Source organism: Dryobates pubescens, chromosome 5, assembly GCF_014839835.1.
Source record: "Dryobates pubescens isolate bDryPub1 chromosome 5, bDryPub1.pri, whole genome shotgun sequence".
Lineage (NCBI taxonomy): Eukaryota > Metazoa > Chordata > Aves > Piciformes > Picidae > Dryobates > Dryobates pubescens.
The window spans coordinates 7263202-7290038 of NC_071616.1; the positions used below are offsets into that span (position 1 = coordinate 7263202).

The 26837-nt window shown below is 43.8% G+C and overlaps 1 protein-coding gene across 1 annotated transcript in view; it reads right to left on the reverse strand.

Annotated features, from left to right (window-relative positions):
- Positions 1–11345: 11345 nt before the first annotated feature.
- EHD4 (EH domain containing 4) overlaps positions 11346–26837 on the reverse strand; it is a 33231-nt gene continuing 17739 nt past the window's right edge. Inside the window, exons 4-6 of the mRNA XM_009898982.2 lie at positions 19841–20253; positions 15909–16073; positions 11346–12711 (exon numbers count right to left, since the gene is read on the reverse strand). Coding sequence (XP_009897284.2) covers positions 12175–12711; positions 15909–16073; positions 19841–20253 — 1115 coding nt within the window. The 3' untranslated portion in view covers positions 11346–12174. The remainder of the gene's footprint in view (positions 12712–15908; positions 16074–19840; positions 20254–26837) is intronic.

The following is a 26837-nucleotide window of genomic DNA, read 5'->3' on the forward strand; positions in this document are numbered from 1 at the left end:
GAAGAATGGCTTTCAGCTGTAGATACACTCCTATTCCTACGTTCAGTTCGCTGTTTCCATGCGAAGCGACCTTTGAATTCAGGAACAGAGACCAAGCATTTATGATCTACCTATGAACCTTCCATCCAATCTGAAGAAAATAACCTATCAGAATACAATGAGTAAAGGTTATCACCTTTGGGCCTTGCCTGACTCTTAGGTTAAAAGAAATAAGCATGTATGAGTAACACCACAATTACTATAAAGCAATGAAAACTTCAACCACTATGCTGATGCTTCAGTACAGAGCATCTCTTGCAGTTGCACTGAAGGCTCTGACTGATTACAGGCTGCTTTTCTGAAGGGATACTTACCTGACAATGGAGTCTGAAAATGAAAGCACAGCAGAAGGCACAAAGATCAGAGCAATTCCTGGGTGGTTAAATCAGGATACAGCAAACCAGAGAAATCATGAAATGTTAGGAATTTGCCAGTCATTGCTTGCAGGAAGCTCATGTGCACAGACACTTGCTGCTGGCAGTGCCAGCTGTTTCCAAAGTTTGCTATTGATGGACTTCTTGTCAATAACAAAAGGGAAAATAATTCTGCTAACTCACACAGCAGTGAGTCCTTTCTGTCACTTACAAGCACAAGACACATTGACTTGGTATCACTGCCAGGAAACAGGCAGGCTTCTGCCTTCTGAATCAGAAGCTCTAAGTGAAGACGCCCAGCTCAGACATGAGGTAAGGGAACAGCAGTCTTTTCCCTTCTGGCAAGTGTAGTTTATTTAACATCCAAAATGGATGGGTGGAAATACATATGGAGAAATTAACAGAGTGCCCCAAACTCAATTCAGATAAAACTTGACCAACAAAAACATAAACACAAGTAGAAAAATATTATACATACTGACACATGAGACAGCCCAAAACAGAAAAAACCCTGAATACATATGTTATAGGTATTACTGAAAATAGTCCCTCCACATTCTTGGACTAGGGTTTGCCAGCCAGCTAATACAACGGAGTTCTTAATGATCAGCAAATGGGAATGAGAGAAGACAAAAGGGATGTAAATTGAGCAACTGTTTACATCTTTTCTGTATGCTCTTTGCCTGGTTATAATTCCACTTTTTTTCTCTCTGGCTTTTAATTTTGCCTACATTCTTTTAAAAGTAGCATTATAGGCTGTTGGCTTAAGTCTGATATAGGTTGGCTAGCTTCTGTGTGTTGAGAAAACATTCTTGCTCCCATCAAATAGAAGTGATTTGCCCGTGGGTGCAGGCATTTCTTCCTATTGCAAGGTTTAGAATAGAATAGAATTAACCAGGTTGGAAAAGACCTTTGATATCATTGACTCCAACCTGTCATCCAACACCATCTAATCAACTAAACCATAGCACCAAGCACCCCATCCATTTTGAACTTCTTTTTTCTCTCTTCATAAGGCTTGTGTTTGAGGCCTCTCCCCAGCCTTGTTGCCCTTCTCTGGACATGTTCAAGTGTCTCAATGTCCATCCTAAACTGAGTAGCCCAGAACTGGACACAGGACTCAAGGTGTGGCCTAACCAGTGCTGAACACAGGGGCAGAATGACCTCCCTGCTCCTGCTGGCCACACTATTCCTGATACAGTCCAGGATGCCATTGGCCTTCTTGGCCACCTGGGCACACTGCTGGCTCATGTTCAGCCTACTATCAATCAGTACCCCTGAGGCCCTTTCTGCCTGGCCGCTCTCCAGCCACTCTAACCCGAGCCTGTAGCACCGCATGGGGTTGTTGTGGCCAATGTGTAGAACCTGGCACTTGGATGTGTTAAACCTCATGCCCTTGGACTCTGCCCATCTGTCCAGCCTGTCAAGCTCCCTCTGCAGAGCTCTCCAACCCTCTAACAGATCAACACCTGCCCCCAGCTTGGTGTCATCTGCAAATTTACTGATGATGGACTCAATGCCCTCATCCAGGTAAAGATATTGAACAGGATGGGACCCAGCACTGATCCTTGGGGCACACCACTAGTAACTGGCCGCCAGCTGGATGTGGCACCATTCACCACCACTCTCTGGGCTCAGCCCTCCAGCCAGTTCCTAACCCAGCACAGAGTGCTGCTGTCCAAGCCACAAGCTGACAGCTTGGTCAGGAGTTTGCTGTGGGGGACGGTATCAAAGACCTTTCTGAAGTCCAGGTAGACTACATCCACAGCCTCCCCACATCCACCAGGCAGTCACCTGATTCTAGAAGGAGATGAGGTTGGTCAGGCAGGACCTGCCCGTCCTGAAACCATGCTGGCTGGGCCTGACCCCTTGGCCATCCTGTAAGTGCTGTGTGTTTGCACTCAAGATGACCTGTTCCATAATCTTGCCTGGCACTGAGGTCAGGCTGACAGGCTTGGAAATCCCTGGCTCATCCAACCAGCCCTTTTTTGGTTTGTTTGTCATTTTAAAATGGTTGTCCTCCCCCTCCCACAATATGTACATGAGGTCCCAGCCCCTCTCTAAAATGGGAAGAAATGTTTGCTTTCCTTGTCACAAAAAGCAAGAAAGTGATAGTCAGCAGAATGGCGCTAATGTGGAGTTTGCTGCTCCCACTCCCATCCCTGTCCTGAGTGAGGGCTGATGGCCATGAGCTATTCCTGGAAGAGCAGAGACCCAATGCTGTGGAGGCCTTGCTGGTCCTGCTTTCCAAGCAGCCACACTGGCTTGCCCTCGTCACTGCCCTCACCCACTGGGATAGAGGAGTCTGCCAGAGGGGAATGCATTTACACAGATGTCTGCAGTTGCCTTCACGTGCCAAAGTGCCCCTATATAAGGCCATTCACAGCTGACAGCCCTGCAACTAAATAAGCCCTTCACTACACCAAGCTACTACATCTGTGCTCCAAGCTGCTGCTGAGCAAAAACCAGCTCTGATTTAAAAGCTCTGTGGCCGTACTCATGCCTGTTCCTCTTACAGGGGATTGTGTTTATTCACATGGCTCAGGTGAAAGGTTTGGCACAGCCTGTCAACCTCCATGTATGTTTTTCCTACACAGGGTCATGAAGGTACATGAAAATCCCATCTGATCATTGATAAGGAGAAGATTCCCCATGTCTCAAAAAACCCCACGTTAAGTGCAAACATGTGCACAACAGCTCAGCCCTCTACCCTCTCATTGTCTCCCCAGCCATGCTGCTTCCACATGGAAGAGTCTCAAAACAACAAACATCTGGGTCTTGACTCTGTGGAGTCAGAAGGCAGTCTCCTCTAGCCTCATCTCAGGGCCATGATCTTGTAGCCCACAGCATGCCAAATAAGCATAGAAACTAGCCTGCAACCTGGGGCTACTGGCCTGGGTCCCACAGGTAGCCCTCCCCAGTCCAGCAAATGTTCAGCCTTATCAAGGTAGTGTGGACACAGGCAAGATAAACCACAATCCCAGAATATTTCCTACCAAAAACTTAAATTACAGCAGAACTTAGACCTCATTTTGGCACAGAGGAGCTACGCTTTGGATCCTGAGAACACCAGAGAGCAGCAGGTAGAAGCTGTCCATTCATTTGTGGTACTAAGGCTGAAGAAAAGTTGGGGAGTTAGTCAAAAACAGCTTCAGAAGAGCATGGAGACCTCCAGCTGTCAGTCTGCACAGTTTCCCTGCTTTCACAGGCCTCTCAGCTGAACCGTGTCCCTAACAGCCAAATGTTTCAGCTTCTCTCCCAGAGGGGCTCCAGCTCACCACCCTCAGGCACAGCCAACCCTCCCTCTCCCCCACCACATACCTGCCTTCCCAGCGCTGCCCTCACCGGCTGGCTGCTCCAGGGTGCCACCCACCCGCAGACAGGGAGCTTCCTGGTGGATGGAGCCCCAGCTCCTCTTAACGCTGAACTCTGCCTGGGAGGATCTAAACTGGCATCCTGGGATGCTGGGTTGTTATAAACCTCAGCCTCCCCATGCTCTAGTCTAAACTAGAAGTTACTTTCCTCTTTGAATAGTTGGCTAGCGGTGACATGACATCAACAGGGAGCAGAATTCAAGCAGAACAGTTGAATTACATCATCCAAAGGAACTGGAGCCCCTCACTGCATTTGAAAAAAAAAAAAAAGAAGACAGCTTAAAGCAAAATCAGATGGATTTATTTTTCCTGGCACAACGAAGTTCAGTCATCTTTTTGAAACAGAAAATATACGTTTGCTTGTTTAGTCATGAATTTAAGACATTTTCCCCTTGGAGATGTTTATATTATCTTGAAATTTTCCTTCTGTTTCTGAACCTCAAATAGTTAACATGAGAGCTTCAAAGGCTTTGTGGGATGAACACATGGGACAGAGGACTTTTATTCTCTTTCCATTTTATACAACCATAGATAAAGGGTTTCGAGTGACAGGATAGCCTTCATGTTTTGAGCATTGAACGTTGCCTTAAAAATTGCTGCGTGGGCAATGCCAGATTTAACTCTGTGTATTTTTGTCATCTGGTTCAGATGTTTTCATTTTTCTTTACTGCTACAGAAGACCACTGCATGAGGGCAATACTCCTCCTTTACAGCTGTATTTTAGGAGGTGGTTGTATATCAGAGTAGTAAAGCATTTATCTCTATTTATCAATAAAACAAAATTGAGAGACTGAAGTGTAGGCTGAGTCCCAGCACCCTCAGTGCCAGAGCACCTCAACCCACAGGGATGGAGAACACCACAGTGTGTTCTCAGAGTTTGGTGCCCCACTTCTCTGATGGGATTACAAACATGGCTCCCTCCCAACCCAACCATCCCAGTTTTGCTGCAAATGCCACCCAGCAACAGGGAAAGATTGAAGCTAGTTGGCAAAAAGCACATTAAGGGTGCAAATTTTAGCAGACAAGAGAAGACAATGTAGTGCAAAATGAAGCAATACTTGCAGTTACTTTTTCCTTGCAGGTTAAGATTTCCAAGCCCTGAGCTCTCTGGTTAGAGTTACATTGTTGGTTAATTTTCCTTTCAAACTAGGCATGAAATGAACGTGGTTTGAGAAAAGGGACCACAGAATTATCTGAAAAGGAAATCACTAAGTATGACCAGTGATTAGTACCTTGTTTAAAATGGTTTTTTAAAGAATTATAATTACACAGAGAAATCTTTCTGTGCATCTGAAATACAGCATCTGCTGAGAGACACATACCAGCCATATAAAACGGGCTGCTTTCACTACAATGAAACCTTCAGAGCTCCAGACTGAAGTGGAATAAAGGGTGCTGGGCTAGCAACACTTTGGGAAGAATATGGGCAACCTCCATTTCAAGAGAAAAGAGTAGGTGGAAGAACAAGTTAGACTTGACATTAAAGAGTTTCCAGTATTTACTGGACCAGAAAGCAACTGTGAGTCCACAGTCTATCACCAGGGAAAATCTGCACTAGCACAAAGCCCTGTGGGGAAAGAAAGAGGAACGCAATACCATGTTTTCCGCAAAAGAAGGTATTTTTCCCTCTGTGGTCACAAAACCTGTATAGATACATGGCTTAAACAGATGTGTAACTGGGGATGGGGGTGGGGAAGAAGGCAAGAAAGAATGAACTGTGGATAAACACCTATAGCTTCTTCTGACTGTGTTTTGATCACAACAGTTGTGTCACAGTTTAACCCCAGCCAGCAGCTATGCACCACACGGCAGCGCTCTCACTCCCCACAACTCCTCCCAGTGGGATGGGGAGAACTGTGGGGAAAAAAAGCAGTAAAATTCATGGGTTGAGATAAGAACAGTTTAATAAATAAATTTAAAGTCTAATGATAAACATAACAAAAAGGAATAACACAACAAAACAGAAAGTGAGATTATAAAACCCCAAAAAAGCACAAGCGATGCACACTGCAGTTGCTCACCACTTGCTGACTAATGCTCCCAACAGTCACCTGTCCCTCCCAGCCAACTCTTCCCACTTTATATACTGGGCATGATGTCCTATGGTATGGAATATCCTTTTGGCTAGTTTGTGTCAGCTATCCTGGCCACATTTCCTCCCAGCTTCTTGCGTTCATGCTTGCTGGGAGAGCATGGGGAAGTGAAAAATCCTGATGTTAGAATAAGCACTACTGAGCAAGAGCTAAACCACCAGTGTGTTATCAATGTTGTTCTCACACTAAACCCAAACCATACCTGAAACCAGGATAAGGGATTTGCTGAGTTTGGGCATTTATTTCCAGAAATTAGCTCACTGTCATGAAACCCAAGCAAAGGGAGGCACCTTCAGCAGATGTTTGTTCATCTGTCTAATCAGGGCAAGGCTATCAGCTCCTTCTGGGGGTCTCCTACTGAAGTCAGGCAGGCCAAGGTCTTCTGCACTCACAGTTAATATCTGCAGCATGATAAAGCATTGGATCGGAGAAGCTGAGAATAAATGTCTACTCCAAAGCCCTTACAAATACACCAAACAAGGTTTGGAGAAACTAAATGGCACAGGAGGCATAAACAGAAAAGTTTTAAGAGTGCCAAACATGTAACAATTACTTCAAAACTCAATTGAACCTGTAGTGTGGGCGTTCATCTACTGTTCCTGGTGTCCAAACATAAACTGAGGGTTAGAACAGAACATCCAAAATCAAATGTGGTGTAAATCTGACAAAGTCTGAACTGCCTTGTATGTGAAATAAGTAAAACATTGTTCTGCTAACAAAAATAAATAAATCCAACCTCCACTTCCAAAACCCATTAAAACCTCATCTTCCACGAACGATTTCTGACTTCTATGAGGAATAATTCAAACTGGCTGTTGCAGTTCAACAGCAATGTAGCCTCCAGGAATCCACAAGCCGCTGTTTGTACACGAAACACTTGCTTTCATATGACAGATAGCATGACCATCATGAGCAGTAACAGCCTAACTTGCTAACACTGCTACAGACAAACCCTTTCAACTCTGCAGCAACTTCCACTGTAGCAGGAGCAATAGCTTAGCTGTAGCATCCTGGTGGCAGAGACCTGTTCTTGGAGATCACAGAATCATAGATTCAGTCAGGGTTGGAAGGGACCACAAGGATCATCTAGCTCCAACCCCCCTGCCATGGGCAGGGACACCCCACACTACATCAGGCTGGCCAGAGCCTCATCCAGCCTGGGCTTAAACACCTCCAGGGATGGGGCCTCAACCACCTCCCTGGACAACTCATTCCAGGGCTTCACCACTCTCATGGTGAAGAATTTCCTCCTCACATCCAGCCTGAATCTCCCCACCTCCAGCTTCATTCCATTCCCCCTAGTCGTATCACTACCTGAGATCCTGAGAAGTCCCTCCCCAGCCTTCTTGTAGGCCCCCTTCAGATACTGGAAGGCCACAATAAAGTCACCTTGGAGCCTTCTCTTCTCCAGACTGAACAGCCCCAATTCTTTCAGTCTGTCCTCATAGGAGAGGTGCTCCAGCCCTCTGATCATCCTCGTGGCCCTTCTCTGGACACATTCCAGCAAGTCCATATCCCTCTTGTAATAGAGGCTCCAGAACTGGATGCAGTACTCCAGGTCTCACCAGTGCTGAGTAGAGAGATACTTCAAGTAACTTGTGTGTAGATATGGGGAAATTAATTAAAGCACAAATTAATGTCCTACAGATATAATTGGTTATTTTTAAGTAGTAGCTACTGCTACTGTTGGGATAAACATATCAACCAAGTACATCTTGCTGAACTGCTATTTAATCTATTTCCCCCCACCAAGGTTAATACCCTCACTGCAGTTAAAAGAATTGCCTCAAGTTTCAAGCTTTCAATCCACACAGGAAGTTTTAAATGTATCTTCTGTACTTGGAGATTTCCATGTTTGGATATTAAGAAACCCCCAAATGACATTCCCCTATAAAAAGCTAATTACAGAGAGGTGATGAAGGTTTCTTTTTTCCTTTTTAAATATAAATTGAATTCTGGAATGAAGCCTTGGCACAGGCAGTAATTTCCTCAACAAGTTCAAGGACACAGAAAAGAAAACAACCATAATCTATTGTGGATACATAAACTGAGATGGGAAAGGTGCTTGCCAAACGACTATGAGCCTTAAGTAGCAGGAGTATGCAGTTTTAGTCGCTGAAAGATTACCGTCCAGAAAGAGGTTTACGAAACAAAGCATCAGGTAGTTCAATATTAGTTTATTAAATCAGCATTGTTTTTAATCACCACTTTCTAAAAATGATTACAAAGCATATTAAAATATATTACAGTATCTGCAAGGAATTTATTGTGTAATAAAAGTGCAACAGTAATGAACTTACAACTTTGTTTGCCTAGTTGGACAAACCGAAACGCGCCGCCCAGATCAAGCTTTCCCTCAAAACCAACAGTGCCTTTGAAGTGGAAACACAGTATTGAACAAAAAATATTACCAAAGGTGAAAATGTGGAGTACAAAAAGTTCATGCTCATTCTCTCAGTGCTAAGTTACACAAGACTTGTCAAACCATACACTTCAAACTCTGCTTGAATTCCAGCAATTGAAAGAGCCACCAAAGGGGATGCATGTTGTGAAGGAAAGGAAGTGAAAGGAAAAAAAAACATTTCAAGTACTGTGATGAACGAGGTTGAAAGTCTTAAGGAATGGATACTGCTGCTCCACATGAATCCATACCATATCCAACTAAAAACTAAGTCCTCGCTTTGACCTAAAAAAATAAAATCCTTGTAATCTCACCATATTCAGCTTTAAAAGACTCTTACTGAAAGAGCAATGTGGCAAGCAGCAGGCCCAGACTTTGTGCTCCAACCCACAAACAAATTCTAATATCTGCGGGAACAAAACTAGGGTTGGGAATTAAAAGCATCGCAGAATAGCTGGAGGAGGTAAAAGCAGCAGACTCTGCTTTGGTTTAGGGCAGCAGGCTATGCCAGTGGGCACTGATTTCACAGGAATGATTACTGACAGTTTTTAATGGTCTTGCAGCAAATGTAATCAAAATCCTAGGCATTAAATGGCCAAATTCAGCATCTTAGTCTTCCTTCAGCAGACATTAGTAATGCCAAACTGAACACTAAAGGTTACTTCACACTGCTGTTCTTGATAATTACTTGGAACACAATTTCACAAGAGGAGGATATCCTGCTCACTTCTCATGCTCCTAACACTTGAGCTTACTAACTCCACAGAACATTGGCCACACTCTTGTCTGTGGCTGGTTTAACCAACTGAATGGGTTTACAAGATCTGCAACAACCTCAAGAGCCAGCAAGGCAAATGGAGTAAGCTCACAGTTTTGCAAGGAGGTAGTGAGAAAAGAGATCCCTTCCCCTGAGCAACAGCAACCCGCTATCAGCTCAGCTATGCAAGAAACTGCTGTTTAAAGTCCACATGACACATCTTTTATTCCTTCCAACTAAGTATGTTGCCAGCACACTGCACTAAAACTATCTAGAAATACTTTTGTGTATAGCTTTGCATGCCAATCCTGAAACACTTCTATTCCTCCAAGTAATCCACCCCTACTCCTATATATGCTTTATGCATTCTCCTTCCAAAATTCTACAGGAAAACCAAGAAAAACATTCCAAACCTACCAAGGCAAAATATTTTCACTCACCAAACTGATGCATTTCACTTTGTCTCTCCTAAGTCCAAGTTAGCACAGCATCATGGAGACTGGGGAAAAGGCTGTGTTCTCCATTTTACCACCAATAAAGCTAGAAACATAAAAATCACTGAGAAACTATCCTGCTATGCTCACTGAAGGAGGAGGGGATCATATAGCTCCCATGTATTTAGAGCATCACCCCGAGAAGCTACACAGTGGGAACTCAAACATAGGTTGACCCTAGGACTCCTATGCCGCTGAAGATCAAGGTAAGGCAGAAAGAGGTAAAAGATCAGCACCTTCCCAGATCCTCTCAGCTTTGTCCACACTACAGTAGTCATGATACACAAGGTTGCTTTCTTTCTTCTAGTGTCTTTCCCTACTAAGCTAATCAGGTTGATCATTAGTGTATGTATTTGTTACTGACTGCAGACATCACACACAAACAAGCACACATTACTACTTCTGCAGTCTGATTTCTTGGTTTCTTTTTAAACAACCCCTGCAACATCTGTAGCCTTTTTGTTCAATCAAGAATTACACAGAAAAATCAGTTACTCTGCAGGTGTACAGTCACACAAGCAGACTCATGGTCAAACTTCACAGCTCTACTAAGTTGCACTGAAATGCATCAAGGCTAATTTGGCTCCTACATTAGGTCTACCAGAAACTGAGTTGGTATGCTTGAACAAAAAGAGAAAAACTTAAGAACTGAGAAGAACAACAAGCAAGCCCTCAAGAAAGATTTAACTACGCCAGGATATCCTTGCTAGAGGCCCGGAAGCCTGGCAAGGTAAAGGTGTTCCACCATTACTTAAAATAGCTTTATTGCTTTCCCCGTGGTACAGCCCTGGCTGTATCTGTGGTAATTTCACATCATAACAGATACAGGAAGATAAGAGGTCTGGAAAGATCTTAAGTATTAAACCAAACTGACAACCTACAAATGAATAATTTGAAATAAGAAGCCAAGGCTCTTTGGTGACCTACAAATCTGAACACATAAATGTGATTAAATCCCTAACTGGGAGCCAATACCCAAACTATTTCCCTTCCCACCCCTACTGCAAGGATGCTGAAAAACTTTCTGGCTTGCTCTGCCTCAGAAGGCACTACTCCTACCTCAGGAAAAAAGTGCTCAGAACTACAGTATCTTTGATGTGTGGGGAAATTCATACTACAAATGGAACCCAAGTCAAATGCTGCTCACATGCACAGAGCAAAACTTGTTTGCTTTTAGAAGAAAAATGGCCCTCCCTGAAAGATTCAAGCTCACAGGGCCAAAAATTTGTGGTCTCTTAAGGTACTGATAAAAATCAGCTGTAAGCAGCCAATACGTTCAGCTCTGATTGTGGTGTTAGAAAAATGAATGTTTATTAAGCATCCACTTCTTTCACAGATCCTTTTCAATACAGGAATAACAGCCATTCTATGCAACCCACTCCAGGTGAGCCTGCTCTGGCAGATTGGTTGGACCAGCTGATCTTCCAAAGTCCCTTCCAACCTCTACTATTCTATGATCTGGAAGGACCAGTCTATCATTTATTAGAGTCAATGCAAAGATTCCCATTAGCTTCCCCCTCTTTCAAATCTGCCACCCTAGGAACAGCGTTCCTCTTTTGTGGTTGTCAGCTACACTTTGGGAAAAGAAAGTTAAAAACCTTTCTCAGAAATATTATATATTGGGAAAAAAAAATATTTTAAATATATATGCACAGAGATAACTGCAAAATTATTTGCAAACAGAAATCAAATGCCAATGAAAGCTTCCCGAGACAATTTGATGTGCTTTGAAGAGGCTGGCTCTGAGCAATGCACCTCTTCTGAACAGAAAGTGAAGCCTGATTTCAACCCAAACGTGATTTGTTTTCTCAGCTTATGAAAATATTCTGCTATCACTTTGAAGAACTCAGGAATTCATCAATCTGCAGGGCACCTAAACCAAAACCTCAAAAGAAACTTCAAATCCAAGGAGCAAAGGGGATGTAGTTCTTCCAGTGCTAATACTGAGGATATAGTGCTGGCTGGAACTGAAGAGGCAGGTCTTCAGATAACAAGACACAATGATGACAGACTGGCAGAATCATCTTAATATTTTGCATTTCTGGATATAATCAGTAAAGTTTTAAGACAAGTCTGCTCATATTCTTAGCACTTAAAAAGCTCTCCCCATTATTCTTCTCTCTTTTTTGTAACTCCCTATTAAACAATGAAAAGAAAATGAATACTTCCCTTTTGTATCAGCCTTTTCTTAAAACTACAGAGAGGTTGACCTTCACTTGATGCCTGAAGTATGTTTTTAGCATAGAACATGTTACTTGCATAGGCAGGTGAATTTAGCATGGAGAGCTTCCTTGCACTATTTAAGTTAGTTTGGAGAAACCTATGGTTGCTAAGTCTTTAGGTTTGGTGAAGGTCAGTGGTTTCTATACATGGTCTTTGCTGTATGGCTGTAAAGGCAGCAAGACACAGAAGCAGGACAAAAAAAAACATTTTCACCTTATGACAGACAAGGCACTTGTGATAAGCATGTCAGAGTGAAGGTCAGCAGGGACAGTTACATGAATGTTTCCCTGCTATCATGCTTCTAATTTCAGTAACTCGTGTGAAATGTGCTGCAAGGTTTAAAGATTTAAGCCTAATTCTCAAATTTTGGTGGTTTCAACATGTTTGTTTAAAGATTTCCAAGCTCCTCTGTGTATTTTTCACTCTACTGTCTGGAGAGGTTTCCTGTGAGATGGTGGCACCAGGTGGGAAGGGAGTGTGCCAGGCAGTTCATATCCATCCAGTTTAATCTTGATGAGATGTTTCGCTAAGGCAAACTCCTCATCATCCAACATCCCATCGCCATCACAGTCCGAAAGTTTCCAGATCTTCCCTAAGACACTGTTGGGTAGTTTAGAAGTCACCATCTCCTTCTTTGCACTAATCCCAGATATTTTGCCATTGATTGGTGACAGGGTGTAGAAGATCTCATCGTAAGCAGGTTTATCTTTGGCCACAACCCATTCGTCTTCATCAGCTCCTTCCTTAGCACCTTCTCCATATCCGTGGCCAAAAGGTCCTGCCATGGTGCCATCAAATGCTCCGCCTTGGACAATCTCCGTGGGCATATTGCTTTCCTCCTGAGTGATCAGGTTCATCAGGGAGGCAATTTTGTTGGCCAGCATGTTATCCACAGCTTCAATGAGCTTTGGTTTCAGAGAATGAAATTTAGTGAAGTCACACGTCTCCAACAGCTCCTGTCAACAGCAAAGCGACAGCAGTTAGAAACATTCCCGATGCGCTGAAGAGATTAAAGAAGGGGCTTCACATGAAAAGAATGCTATCTTTTGAAGCAGTTTCCACAACTGAAACCCCTCTTGAAAGAGAAGCAAAGCTGACACATACGTACCATACACCCAATATACCGATCAAACACATTAAGATGGTTTTGCAACAATGCCTGAGGTCATCTGCTCCATGACATTCACAATCCCATTTTCAAAATGGCAATGCATGAAAGCACAGCAGTTAATGCATGTCGCCCAACAACTTTCCACTTGGTGATTTTTCACCCAACCATCAAAGAAAGCATGCAAATGGGTCCTTCAAGGCCTGCTAGCACTTATGCAAGTGTTTCAAGTTAAAAATAGATCCAAGAGTTTGCAGGAGTGATCTGATTTTGTAGATTAAACTTCTCGTTTGCGGTTAGGCCCCTTACCAATACAGAAAGCCTGAGCTGGGGTAACAGCACCACTGTTTTTATAGAAGTGCTGCCAGAAATCATGAAGTCATATGATCCTTGCTGGGTTTCCCCACACATAACACCCACCAACCTCAGTGAGATGTTTTACCTAGGTGATAAGTGCTATTCCAACACAAGCCCAAGCATGTTTTGCACCGGAGAATTAAAAATGCTTTAGGCAATTATCAAATGATTTCTACGTGCAAAATGATACCTGGGAAGAAGCAGCTACAGTGGAAACAAAACAAACATCTCCTCCCCACCAAACCCCTCTCAAAACCTGTCCAACCTCGACAGGCTGGACAGATGGGCAGAGTCCAAGGGCATGAGATTTAACACATCCAAGTGCTGGGTTCTGCACATTGGCCACAACAACCCCATGCAGTGCTACAGGCTGGGGTCAGAGTGGCTGGAGAGCAGCCAGGCAGAGGGACCTGGGGGTGCTGGTTGATAGTAGACTGAACATGAGCCAGCAGTGTGCCCAGGTAGTCAGGAGGGCCAATGGCATCCTGGCCTGTATCAGGAATAGTGTGGCCAGCAGGAGCAGGGAGGTCATTGTGCCCCTGTACACTGCACTGGTTAGGCCACACCTTGAGTCCTGCATCCAGTTCTGGGCCCCTCAGTTTAGGAAGGAGGTTGACTTGCTGGAGCGTGTCCAGAGAACGGCAACGAAGTTGGTAAGGGGTTTGGAACACAAGCCCTATGAGGAGAGACTGAGGGAGCTGGGGTTACTTAGCCTGGAGAAGGGGAGTCTCAGGGGTGACCTTATTGCTCTCTACAACTACCTGAAGGGAGGTTGTAGACAGGCAGAGGTTGGTCTCCTCTCCCAGGCAACCAGCACCAGAACAAGAGGAGGAGGTTTAGGCCGGATGTTAGGAAGAAGTTCTACACAGAGAGAGTGATTGGCCATTGGAATGGACTGCATGGGGAGGTGGCAGAGTCACCATCACTGGAGGTGTTCAGGAGGAGACTTGATGGGGTGTTTGGTTGCATGGTTTAGTTGATTAGATGGTGCTGGATGATAGGTTGGACATGATGATCTTGAATGTCTCTTCCAACCTGATTTATTCTATTCTAAAATTGTGTTAAACTGTTTTAACAAATCACATCTAATTACTCCAGGCTGCTCCTCCCAAACATATCAGAGCTATAACGAAATGAACCCAAGAAGTCTGAAGCACAGCCAAGTGGCTTTGCTCACACGCACAGAACTCAGGATTTCTCAGTGGAAAAATGCCAACCAACAGCCATCACTGCTGAGATGACATTTACACACAATCACCTGACTCAGTGCAACTGATCAGTATAAAACTATGTCATGCAATAAATCTTAGAAAGCAAAGGTCAAACCTGCTGTCTGTTTTATCACCATTTTGCTCCTTGTTACAGAGGTGACTGATCTCTTGTGTATATATTTGCTGCCATCTGCTGCTGAGGCTTTGTGACTTGCACTACTAGTTTGACAAGGCCATCCATATTTTGTTTCAATAAGCAAACTGACAAGAGATCACCTCTCAGTCTTTCATTTTGCATCACCAACAAAAAGTGACAATGGGGAAAAAAACCAACAAAGAGTCAAATTTTTCCACACCACTCTCTTTTAAAGCCTAACTTATAAAACGCTTCCAACAATCCTGCCTGTGAAAACCCTGCTGAAAGAGACCTTGTGCTTCATTTACTGCCTCATGCCAGTAATTAATTCCCAAGTCAAATAGTTCATAAAAGATATTTGTGCATCCCTACAGATCACCAGCCAGTCATCACTTTGTAATTAGCAGTGTAAGTGTTCCTCATAAATTGTCAGAATGTGGAAGACTCCCTCCATCACTCATGGTTAGCCAAGCAGTAGCCATAAACTTCCAAGCTGAATTATTTTCTAACTCAAAGGCCATTTCAGAAGCCTACGAACTGAGATCCAAAAGCTGCAAAATGAGGCTTGAGGAATAAATTGAAAAGTATTGCTGACATAACATTTGCTGTTCTACCCTAGGATACTTTCTAAACAACTCACCTCAAATGGGAGGACAGAAAAAAAGAAGGTGAAAAAGTGACATAAAAATGGTAGTAAGATCAAAAGAGGAACAAGAGACAAAAGGTAATTAACACTAAGAATAAATTGAGAACTTCTCTTTCCTTCATAGCACACAAACTCAAAAGGCCAGGAAAAAACCTGAAAGATGTAATTTTCAGAAGAGAGAGATTTTAAGTTGGACTTCTCAGGTAACACCTTGCCTTTATTACTCACTATCAGGCCATGTCAGTTAGAGGAAGGACAAAGTTAGGTAAAAATGAATGTGTGACTAAGGAGGTCTTTACCCACACAAGGACTTGATAGCATCACAAAAGCAATATAAATACACACATTTAGGGCACAAAACAAGAACCCATTTGACCTTTTCATGTCCACTGACATTTTATTTGCACAAAACATTTAGTACTGTCATGGGGGATCAAATGTGGACTAAAAGCACAGAAGGTCTGACTCCCTGTGGCAATTTTTGCAGTCCTGTATTGGGGATGCACACTGAGGAAGTTACCAGCTTTCTTGGTTCTGCACTACAACAAGGCATGCTAACCCAGTAACAGACACATGATTGATTGTCACTTCACCCTAAACTATAATGCTAAGACACACTGTCCTACCTTTTCCAATTTGGCAATCCTACTGAAAAGTTAGTATTATTTCAGTGGAAGTGTAAGCTATCCTCTTACCTGCATTTTCTTAACTTCAGGGAAGTCTCCTGCTGAGATATGATATTCCCTTTGCAGCTGGATGTATATCTCTGGTAACCTGTTGATCAGTTCCTTCTTCTTATTCTCTTTGCCAAACACAGAGGGCATTTCTTTTTTCAGATAGCTGATGATATAAGCATGAACCTAAGAAGAAGCAAAACTTAATCAAGACTACTGTTTATCAACACTTAACATCAGTGTTCTTCACCCAGATCTTAAAAAGAAACAGAAATAATATGTTTCCCTAGGCCAGCTTATGGATAAGATACTGTCAAAAACTGTTTCTGGAACTTCATATTTACATGAATAGTTACCAACTAGCTTTTGCTGCCTTCAGCATTCCTTTGAGGGGCAGAGAGAAAGTAAACACATTGGAAGGAAATACAAGTGCACATTTGCAGTTTAAGGAGAAGTGTGGTAGGACACTATCAGTACCAGCAGTGAAAGAAAAAATGAGAGCCCCCAAACCATATCCTGGCACCACATGTATTGATCATACACAGAGTGCCAGCCATACTGACCCACCTGTTTCACTGGTGAGATCTGTAACTTGATTTGGCTTATCATTACTGTGGGAAGCAGTGGGATAATGCCTCAAGCAATCCAAGTATGCTAACCCTAAATCCAAATATGCTAAGAGCTTATCTAACTGAAGTGGCAGTGTATCCTCACCTATTTACTGAGGCCAAATGACCTCCAGAGCTGTGGAAATCTTTACAGAAGTCAGGTCCCTTCTTGACTAAAAAAAGGATGCAGCTGTTCCCAAACCACAAGTTACAGTTTTCACACATGGGAAGAAAAATAAAATTAAATTAAAAGATGTCTTTCAAACTGTTGAGCAGTAAAAAGCTGAAATTTTGAAGACTGGACTGCCCCAGTGGCCAAGAAGGCCAGTGGCATCCTGGCCGGCATCAGGAATAGTGTGGCCAGCAGAAGCAGGAAAGTCATTCTGCCCCTGTACTCAGCACTGGTTAGGCCACACCTTGAGTACTGTGTCCAGTTCTGGGCCACTCAGTTTAGGAAAGATGTTGACTTGCTGGAATCTGTCCAGAGAAGGGCAACAAAGCTGGGGAGGGCTTTGGAGCACAAGCCCTATGAGGAGACACTGAGGGAGCTGGGGTTGCTTAGCCTGGAGAAGAGGAGGCTCAGGGGAGACCTTCTTGCTGTCTACAACTACCTGAAGGGAGATTGTAGCCAGGTGGGGGTTGGTCTCTTCTCCCAGGCAACCAGCACCAGAACAGGGAGACACAGTCTCAAGCTGCACCAGGAGAGGTTTAGGCTGGAGGTTAGGAAGAAATTCTTCCAAGAAAGAGCGATTTTCCATTGGAATGTGCTGCCCAGGGAGGTGGTGGAGTCACCATCACTGGAGGTGTTTAAGAAGAGACTGGATGAGGCACTTGGTGCCATGGTTTAGTTGATGAGATGGTGTTGGGTGATCGGTTGAAATTGATGATCTTGAAGGTCTTTTCCAACCTGGTTAATTCTATTCTATTATACTACCACAAAAAAAGTATCAGTAGTAGAAAGTGACTATGCAGATATGGTGGAAATAAAAATACTTGATACCTGCCAAACCACAACAGAATGGGCTTTACACAATCTGTACAGAGGAAGTGCTCTCCCATTCCTTTCCTTATTTATTTAGGAGGCTTACTGGAAAATTAATCTCTTTGTTCTTAAAGAAGAATTATGTAAGCAGATTTTATTTACACCTCTTCAGATAACAGCTTTCACACCATGTTGTTTCCTCATTAAAAAAACAAAGTGCATGCATTTTAACTGCAGATAATTTTGAATTTCTGCTGAGCAGAAGACAAACAGCATAAAGAAACTGCTTCTGCCTAAACTCACGACACCATCTAATAGGAGAGATGGGAGTATTCCTCCAGGATTTCAAAACTGATTCCAAAATACATTTCTAAGAGAGTTTATAAATAGTGGTAAGTCATTTTATGGATCCTATGTTTAAAATAATACCTCAGGCAATACCAGAAAAGTATGTTTATATTTCACAAGCACTAAGTTTCAGCTGTGTATGCTAGGCAGCCTAAGGCCTGCCAGCATGCACATGTGTTTCTTGTAGATAAGAGCAGTTCCCATCTTCAGTATGGGATGGTGAGTCACAGGACTTAAAGGAAAGAAAAAAGCCTCATGCCCAAATATGACAGCAAGTTAACAGCTTGCCTTCATTTCTGGTTGGCATACATCTTTCAGATGAGATTAAGAACAGAGTGGCATAGAAACAAGAAAACAAATAGCATGCAATGCTGTAAAAAGCCACATTTTTGAGTGTTAGTACTCAAAGTCAGTCTGGAATACAGACAACACTGGATGAGAGTGGAGAGATTACATTGCTGCTTCCCTGTGGATAAACAGTTTATTTCCCTTCCATGGCTGTCTAATTAGCCCGCCCTTTGAGCTTTGTATTTTGTATTCTGGTTTTCTTTTACAGTGCATCAGAACACCTGAAGACAATCTGACATTTCTCTTCCACTTCCAAAATGATTGTAACAATTGAAAGCAGAAAGCTGCCTACGACACCCACAAAACAGACTGAGATCACAGCAGCTTTCACCCCATCAGCATCAGAACATGACTTTAAGTGGAATTTTTAAAAAGCAAGTGTGTAGCAGAGTGCTTTTAACTATTAGTCTAACAGCGGCTGCAGTGCTAAACTAAAAATGAAATGAAAGAAAAAAAACACCTTGCCCCCCCCCCAAAAAAACCAACCAAAGAAAAAACAACCCAACAAAACCCAACCAAACAAAAAACCCAATAAACCAACACCAAAAGCAAAGAACCACCCAGCAAAACACACGCTGCAGAGTCAGAGAAACAGGCAAAGAAATATTTCAGACTGCAACCAAAGCTTATTCTAGTCAGGCAGTGAGAAGAGAGGACAGATGAAAGCGCTGTTAAGCAGAGACTCTGAAGATTAGGGTACAATATAACCAGAAGGTTTGGCAAGTAAGTCCTTAAATCTTGGTGACAATTCATAAGGCTTTAAGGTGACATCCGCTCATTCATCAAAGATAACTAGAGACCTACGGAAAAAATTGCACAGGTTTCAATAGCCAACTGTAGGCAGTCACAGCCTTGTCATGTGCAGCTTCCTCATGCCCACTGGATGGTGACTCTTAAGTTGTGTTCCTCCATAGCTGAAAGCAGTGGGAACAGTGACAGGAGCCACCTACAGTGGGACACACAACACATGCTGATGGGTAACAAGATGGCTTCTTCTGGATGTGCTGACACCACGCCTCTATCACCCAAGTGTCTCTGTGACTGGCATTCTGAGATGCTCAACAGCCTCAATCTAACAGACAAGCACCTCTCCAGTTCATCAGCATCTGTGCTTCATCAAGAATGAGGCTTTTAATTAGTCTTGTATTCCAGGGTATAACATAAATGCATTGAGCTAAAGTGGTTTTTTCCACAGCACCTGATTGACAGTAATGCATGAAGGCATTAATATGCAAAAAGATAAAAATAGGGTTTGGGGTAGGGTTTTTTGCCCACACCCCCCCACTTATTTTTTAAAGTGTTCTCTACATAACAACAAAAGAAGTGGATCTCTGAATAACATTAAGATTACCTTGCTGCACAGTGTCTATATATATATAAATTACTCTCCTCCCAAGCAAACGATAGCTTTATTGGCCTAAAAAGCATCAAATTCCTTTCCTATAGTTGGGGAGACATTCCAGTACAAGATTCAATTTCCTCCCACTTGCTGCTTCTGCATCCCAAGTGGCTTCCTCTTCCCTGAAAAAACTTACAATTCAATCCTCTTGCTGAAAACCACACAACCTATATGCAGAGAAAGACTGGGAAGAGTGAGAAAGAGCACACTGAAGGAGACAAGAAAAGATCACCCATTTCATTAACCTAGGGGTTTTATCTTTTCTTACCTTTGCAAGTCTTGCCCTCTTAATCAGGTCATTGAGTTTCCTCACAGCAGCCTTCTGTGGGAGGCTCTGGATGTCCTTGAAAAGATCCTGTGCCTCGGCCTCAAAGAGTCTTCGATTATCTGTGTTTCGGAGAGGATGGGCCCAGAAGGAGCCAATGTAGACCCGCAGCACCTCTGGAGTGTTGATCACCTTTCCCAGGGACCACATGAGAGCACCGTAGACCCTCATCAGCTGCTGTGTGTCCACTTGGTCAGCCTTATTAAGCACCACTCGAATCTTGTCATCTTGGCCCCGGAATGACTTAATAGCCTCTGAAAACTCATCAGATATATCCAGCTTATGGGCATCAAAGAGGAGGATGATGCGGTCGACCCTCTCAGCAAACCACTGGAGAACTTGGCAGAAGTCATAGCCTAAAAGAAGAATACAAAATTACAGTCCTACATCCAGAAAAGAGGGACTCAGAGATGGTTTAAAGCTGGGGATATAGAAAAAGGGATTCATAGCATCTCCCTGGGGGAAGAATAGGAGATGGATCACCTAGAAGAGAGTATTTGTGGACAGTGAGGTCAGGTACCCTGTATTTCCTTAGACCAGTCTCTATTACTGACTTTTTATCATTGTCCTTCCTTCAACCTTGCCATCCATGCCTTATGTCACTATCTTTTGTGCTGCTGTGAGTTACTGTCTCACACCCACGTTTGCCTCTTCCCAGGAATTCTGTCTCCAGCACAGTGCCCAAGGTCTGTGGGGCTTTTATTGTAAGCTCTTGTCATCACTGTTAACAGCGTCCACTTCAGTAACACTGCCTGTCTGTATGGACAAGGCAAACAGAGCACTGCAGAGTAAGTCAGTAACAGAAAATACTTGGATTTTAAAATAATTGCCAAACTCACCTCTCTTTGCATCACATCACTTGCTGGGATTTCTGTCACAGTGTACAATTTGCAAGTAATATGCCTACACTGCTGATGGCTCTGGGGATGCTCCAGGTTCCAGAGCGTGACCAGTGATCTTTCTGATCATCTGAAGCAAACTTTTTGATGTTCTAAAGGAAAGCCTATTCACAGCACCTGACTGAACAAGTTTTGTAAGTACAGCTGGTACCTAATCCCCACAACAAGCAGTACTCAGGATCTCCTTATTCAGAAGTGACACACATAATCCGCAGAGTCACCAATAGTGATGTGGCACTGGGCTTGGCGGGGGTGTGACTCATCTTGTTTGAGTAAGGAATGGTGAGGTATAAGCTGGAAGCCAACATTCCACCCCTCCCCTTCCTCTTGGAAAGAAACTGGATCTAAAAAGGGGAGCAGTCAAAATGCAGGTAACCCCAACAGAATCAGCAGTTTCGCCCCTAGCAGCATGTTTAAATACCAAGAGCAAAGAAAGCTTGGTTACCACTAGGGAGCTCCTCAGGGTATCTTGGGTCATTTCTCAGCTGTGCAAGATAAGCCTTTTAACCTCCAATCCCTCAGCAAAGAAACACTATTTAGCCTACTCATACATGAGCCAATTATCCAAACCCTTCATACACCTGCTCCAGATACAAATAAAACACTCTTCACCACTCCTCATGCTCCCTGGTACCTTTTCAAGAGAGGAAATTAAAGGGTATGGGGACATGGTAAATTTATTTAGCTTTTCTTAAAGTAGTGGTGGTTCAGTCGAGTCATTATTGTTGGTCTTTAAGAGGGAACTCAAAAGCAAGGCTTTTTTTGCTTCCCAGTGGAACCTGACTAGGGCCAACATCAAAAGCAGGAGGCATACATGAAAGTAACTGGAAAAAAAGGAGAAGTCCAGATTTGTGAGGGAGTGAACTTTTGCAGGTTTAGCAACACAGGAAAGAACTCAAGATTTTAATCTTTTGTTTAAAAATTACAGATAGCTTACAAAATTAAATCCAGAAACCCCAGTGTAGCAGTTTGGGCTGGGTGCCACCCTGCTGTGCCACATAAGACACCCCCCTTGGTGTCCCGAGGGTCCAGCCCAGTGGCTGGACACAGGAAGCTGCGCATTTCATCCCATAATGTCCTGCTCCCTATAAATCTACCTGCAAAGTCCTACACTTCCTCTTTCTTCCCTCACCACTCCTATGGAGATGGTCCCTATCTGGTAATGGAGAGGGAGCCATCTCCAGGCCTCCTGGGGCCTGACCAGGCATAATGCCTGGAGGAGAAGGGGGAAGGGCAATCTCAGATCTGGCCAGCTGCAATTAGCCTAATGGGGGGAGGGGGGGAATGCTTCTGGGTATGTTTTGGGATCTCCTTTTGTCACTGTGCTTGTGGTTCTCTGTAAAATATTCACTGCTTTTCCATTTCAACTTTCCACCACCTCTGCAATCTGTTTGTCTAGGTTTCATTTTTTCTGCCATGGTGGGAGGCAAGGGAGGCTCAGCCTTTCAACCCACCACATCCAGTTACCCATCTTTCCTGAACCCACCACCTTCCCCAAAAGGAGATCTCAAACTTTCACTAAAAATCCAGCATCCACACATCAAACTGAAAGGAGAGGGCTTTGTTATACAGTGGTAGGATCCCAAAGGATGCAGGTCAGACACATTAAGTGGCTACAAGAAAAAAGACAACATAATCTTTTCCATTAAAGGGATTATTTTGTAAAGAAAGCAAAATCTGATCCCATGCCAGGTAACTCTGCGCTGGTGCTTTCATACACTCTTCACTGTGACCAGTTGCTAAGGGCTGAACATAAGATGAAAGACAGGACAAGGAAGAAAGCTGCACAAAACACACTGCAAGAAAACTCTTTTCACTCTCCACTAAGAAGCTAATCAAAACCAGCATGAATAATTTATCTTCATAAAAACCTTAGCAGGAAAGAAAGGCAGAAGTGAGATCTTCTACATCCCCTGCATGTCACAACATAGTCACAACCATGCACAAACCTGAGCTATGCAATACCTTGATCTGATTTCACTCATGCAGAAGGAAATATGCTTGAAATTAAATACATAATTGTAAAATGAAGCAAGATAAAGTCTAGTACATTTTCCACACAAATGGCTACATGAGAAGGCGAGTTGTAAGGCTGGTTAAATAAGCGTATACATTCCCACCACACATTAGATGCAAAACCAATTGTACAGTCAACAAGTGTATGCTAACTAGCAAGACATTTAAGTATTAATTAAATATTAATGAAGCACTTGCTTTGTGAAATAAACAATTGAAGCTTGGTAAGAGAAAGACTTAATTAAAAAAATAATAATCATAGAATCAATAAGGTTGGAAAAGACCTCAAATATCATCAAGTCAAACCTACCACCCAACACCTCATGATTAGCTAAACCATGGCTTCATGTACCACATCCAATCCCTTTTTGAACGCCTCCAGGGATGGTGACTCCACCACCTCCCTGGGCAGCACATCCCAATGGCCAATCACTCTTTCTGTGAAGAACTTTCTCCTCACCTCCAGCCTAAACTTCCCCTGGTGCAGCTTGAGACTGTGTCCTCTTGTTCTGGTGCTGGTTGCCTGGGAGAAGAAACCAACCCCCACCTGGCTACAACTTCCCTTCAGGTAGTTGTAGACAGCAATAAGGTCTCCCCTGAGCTTCCTCTTCTCCAGGCTGAGCAATCCCAGCTCCCTCAGCCTCTCCTCATAGGGCTTGTGCTTAAGGCCTCTCCCCAGCCTTGTTGCCCTTCTCTGGACATGTTCAAGTGTCTCTATGTCCTTCTTAAAATGAGGGACCCAGAACTGGACATAGTATTCAAGGTGTGGCCTAACCAGTGCTGAGTACAGGGGCAGAATGACTTCCCTGTTCCTGCTGGCCACACTATTCCTGATACAGGCCAGGATGCCATTGGCCTTCTTGGCCACCTGGACACACTGCTGGCTCATGTTCAGCCTACCATCAACCACTATCCCCAGGTCCCTCTCTACCTGGCTGCTCTCCAGCCAGAAAGCTATTACTTCTAATGAAAAATTGTCATGAGACTATTTTATACACTATTACATGAGACTATTTTATACACAGATTCAGTGATTACACATTAGAGTGAATCTGAACTACAGAGAAGCGATACATGGTCAAATACTTCAGCCAAGGGTTACACATGGTTGATTTAATGATTTCTCCACCCTGACCCCACAAAGAACAAAGCACAGATCTAATCCGTTGGTCAAAGCAATGATCTTGAAAGAAAACACACGGCAGCACTGAGACACGATACATTTAGGATCCCATCATATACAGTACACATGTGGATTAGGGCTTTCAAAGTCAAGCAATACTATGTAAACACTGAGCAGTTTGGGAAATCTGACCAAGAAAATTTGGTGTGGATACTTCAGCTCCTTGTTGCTCTACCGTTGCTATTTCTTCAAAGGTTTATTCCAGCAATTATATCCATCCTGAGAATCTGTGTCTCAGCAGGTAAGATATCTACTTGCAAAGCATATTACAAAGTCACAAGGCACCCTTGTATCCAGCTAAGGGGCAGAGGGAAGCACCAATCCACCAGCAGCACTACAGAGCTGGAGCCTGTTTCAGGCTGCAGGGAAGAAGCAAGCTGGTGCCTCCAACAGAGGCATAACTGCTGGGCATCAGTAGTGGGCTGAGAAGAAACCACAGAGGACAACAACATGGAAGAGATGAAAAAGCTGGAGGAAAAACTGCATGTGGTTACCAGCCCTGGGAACACTGATGTGAGGAATGGTCAGGAGCTCTTGTGCAATTAGCACTGGGCAAAGCACCAGAGAGCCACTAGCCACACGCAAAGATAGAGCTGTGCAATTGTGCAGTATGAGCTTGGGTCAATTTTCTGTGTCAGTTAGCAATAAAGATTTAAACAAGTCAGTAAAAGTTTTAAACAAACATCAGGCTTTTGCTTCTGGGCCCAAGGTAAATAATTTCCAATTTGCCCATCTCCTACAGGCTTTCACAATTCAGAAAACAATTAGGGAGGCTTGCTGGGCCCCACCTACCCTCTGCAAGCACAGGCAGCCAGAGCGTCCAGTTCTTCCACCCCTGGGGCTGGCCTTACCAGCACAGCAGAAGGGATGTGCCTCTTGGATGACTGCTGGAATGAGGAACCTCCAAGCTCAGAGAACTGTACCCACATATCAGATCGATCAGGGCAGGGCACAGCGCTGGCCTGACACCACCTGCCAGTACCAAGCACCACACAACCAAGTCTACCACACAATTCAGGTGTGGACAAGAGCATGTTCTGCCCAGTCTGCTGTTCTTCTAATGCTTTGCCACAGGTAAGCATCTAAACTTCAGTCGTCCAAACAGAGGTCAGTCCCACATAGGAAGATGCACTTTTTGCTGTTCAGGGTGGAAGCTTCCAGTTATTGTACAGAAAGTCTGGCTCAGCCCAGCACTCCTGGGTAGTATTCTTGGCGCACTCCTGTTGGACTAATCCTAAAGAGAACGTACAGTCAGAGAAAGCCTGACACAATGCTGCAACTACACACATCACCTTACTTAATCTATGGCTATATTGTCACAAGCCAGTTCGACCTGAGAAAGTCACCTGTGTTAAGTAACCCCAGTTCTAAAAAACACAAGCCAACCTCCGCTTCCTCTGAGCTATCTCTATACTTTCCAAAACCTTTGTCTTCACGCCGCTCAAACACGAGCCAAACCTCTCCCCCTTTCTAAAAGCAGTTGCTCCCCCACACCCTGCCTGACACAGCTTCTCCTTCCTCCTGTCCCTACACTCATTGTTCCCTCCAAATCCTGCAGTCCATACGCACATTGCTGTCTGACATGGGCTTTGTGAACGTCACTGGTGATGCTGCAGAAGCAGTACAGAGAAGGTCACTGTCTGTCCAGGGACAATGCTGGCAAATGTCTGCATATTCTTCTCCAGCCACTTATGCAGCCCCTGAACTGGCAGACAGGAAGCTTCTGGCACATCCTCCCAATGACAAGAAGAGTGGGAAAGGTAGGTCAAGAGAGACAGCTTTGAATATTGCACTGTGACAATATTTGTGACCCTTCATAAAGCAATCATCTCCTTCATCCATAGCCTGGATGCTTTCCAGAGTTATAAATAAAGGTTGCTAGGAAGAGCTATTGGATATCCTGTATTCTTACACAGTCTCTTTTCCTGTATTTTTAAAACTGAAAGTTAACATTTAATTGCTTTGTTGGTCTCAGAAGGCTTCACTTCACTCCTAGTGATACCTGTCAAGTTATGCAGGTGTTACATCCATTCACAGGCAAAGAGTTAAAAAGTTGCATATGGGAAAATGGAAAAAAACCCCACACCAGCAGCAAAAACTGAAGGTTTTGTAATGTTATTCTTGCATCAAACACATTAAAACATAGCCAACAAGAAAAGCTGCTACTATCCCAGTTTGAAGGCAGATCCTCCCTTGCCTCCCACCAGGGCAGAAAAAAAAATGAGACTCAAACAAACGGATTGCAAAAGTGAAATGTTTTATAGAGAACTACAAGCACAGTGACAAAAGAAACCCAAAGCATACCCAGAAAGCCTCCCAAGACTTCCATTCTCCCTACCCAAGGGTACACACAAAACCCCCAGGGCTCTTTCTTCCCTTCCCTCCTCCCACACCCCCCACCCCCTCCCCCACTTCTCCCCCCACCCCCCCACCCCCCATTAGGCTAATCTCAGATGGTCAGATCTGAGATTGCCCTTCCCCCTTCTCCTCTTGGCATGAGGCCTAGCCAGGCCCAAGAGATCTTCAGATAACTCCCTTTCCATTGCCAGGTAGGGAGCATCTCCCATGGGAGCAGATGAGGGAAGAAAGAGGAAGTGTGAGACCTTGCAGATGGATTTATAGGGAGCAGGACATTACGGGTATGAAATATGCTATTTCCTGTGCCCACCCACTGGGCTGGACACCCAGGGCACCAGAGGTGCACCCTGTATGGCAGCAGCAGGAGGCACCCAGCCCAAACTGCCACAGCTACTCACCAAAGCTAGAAATAAGCTGAGCTTCTAGAAAGGTAATTTACTAACTTGGATATCACAGAATCACCAAGGTTGGAAGAGACCTCAAA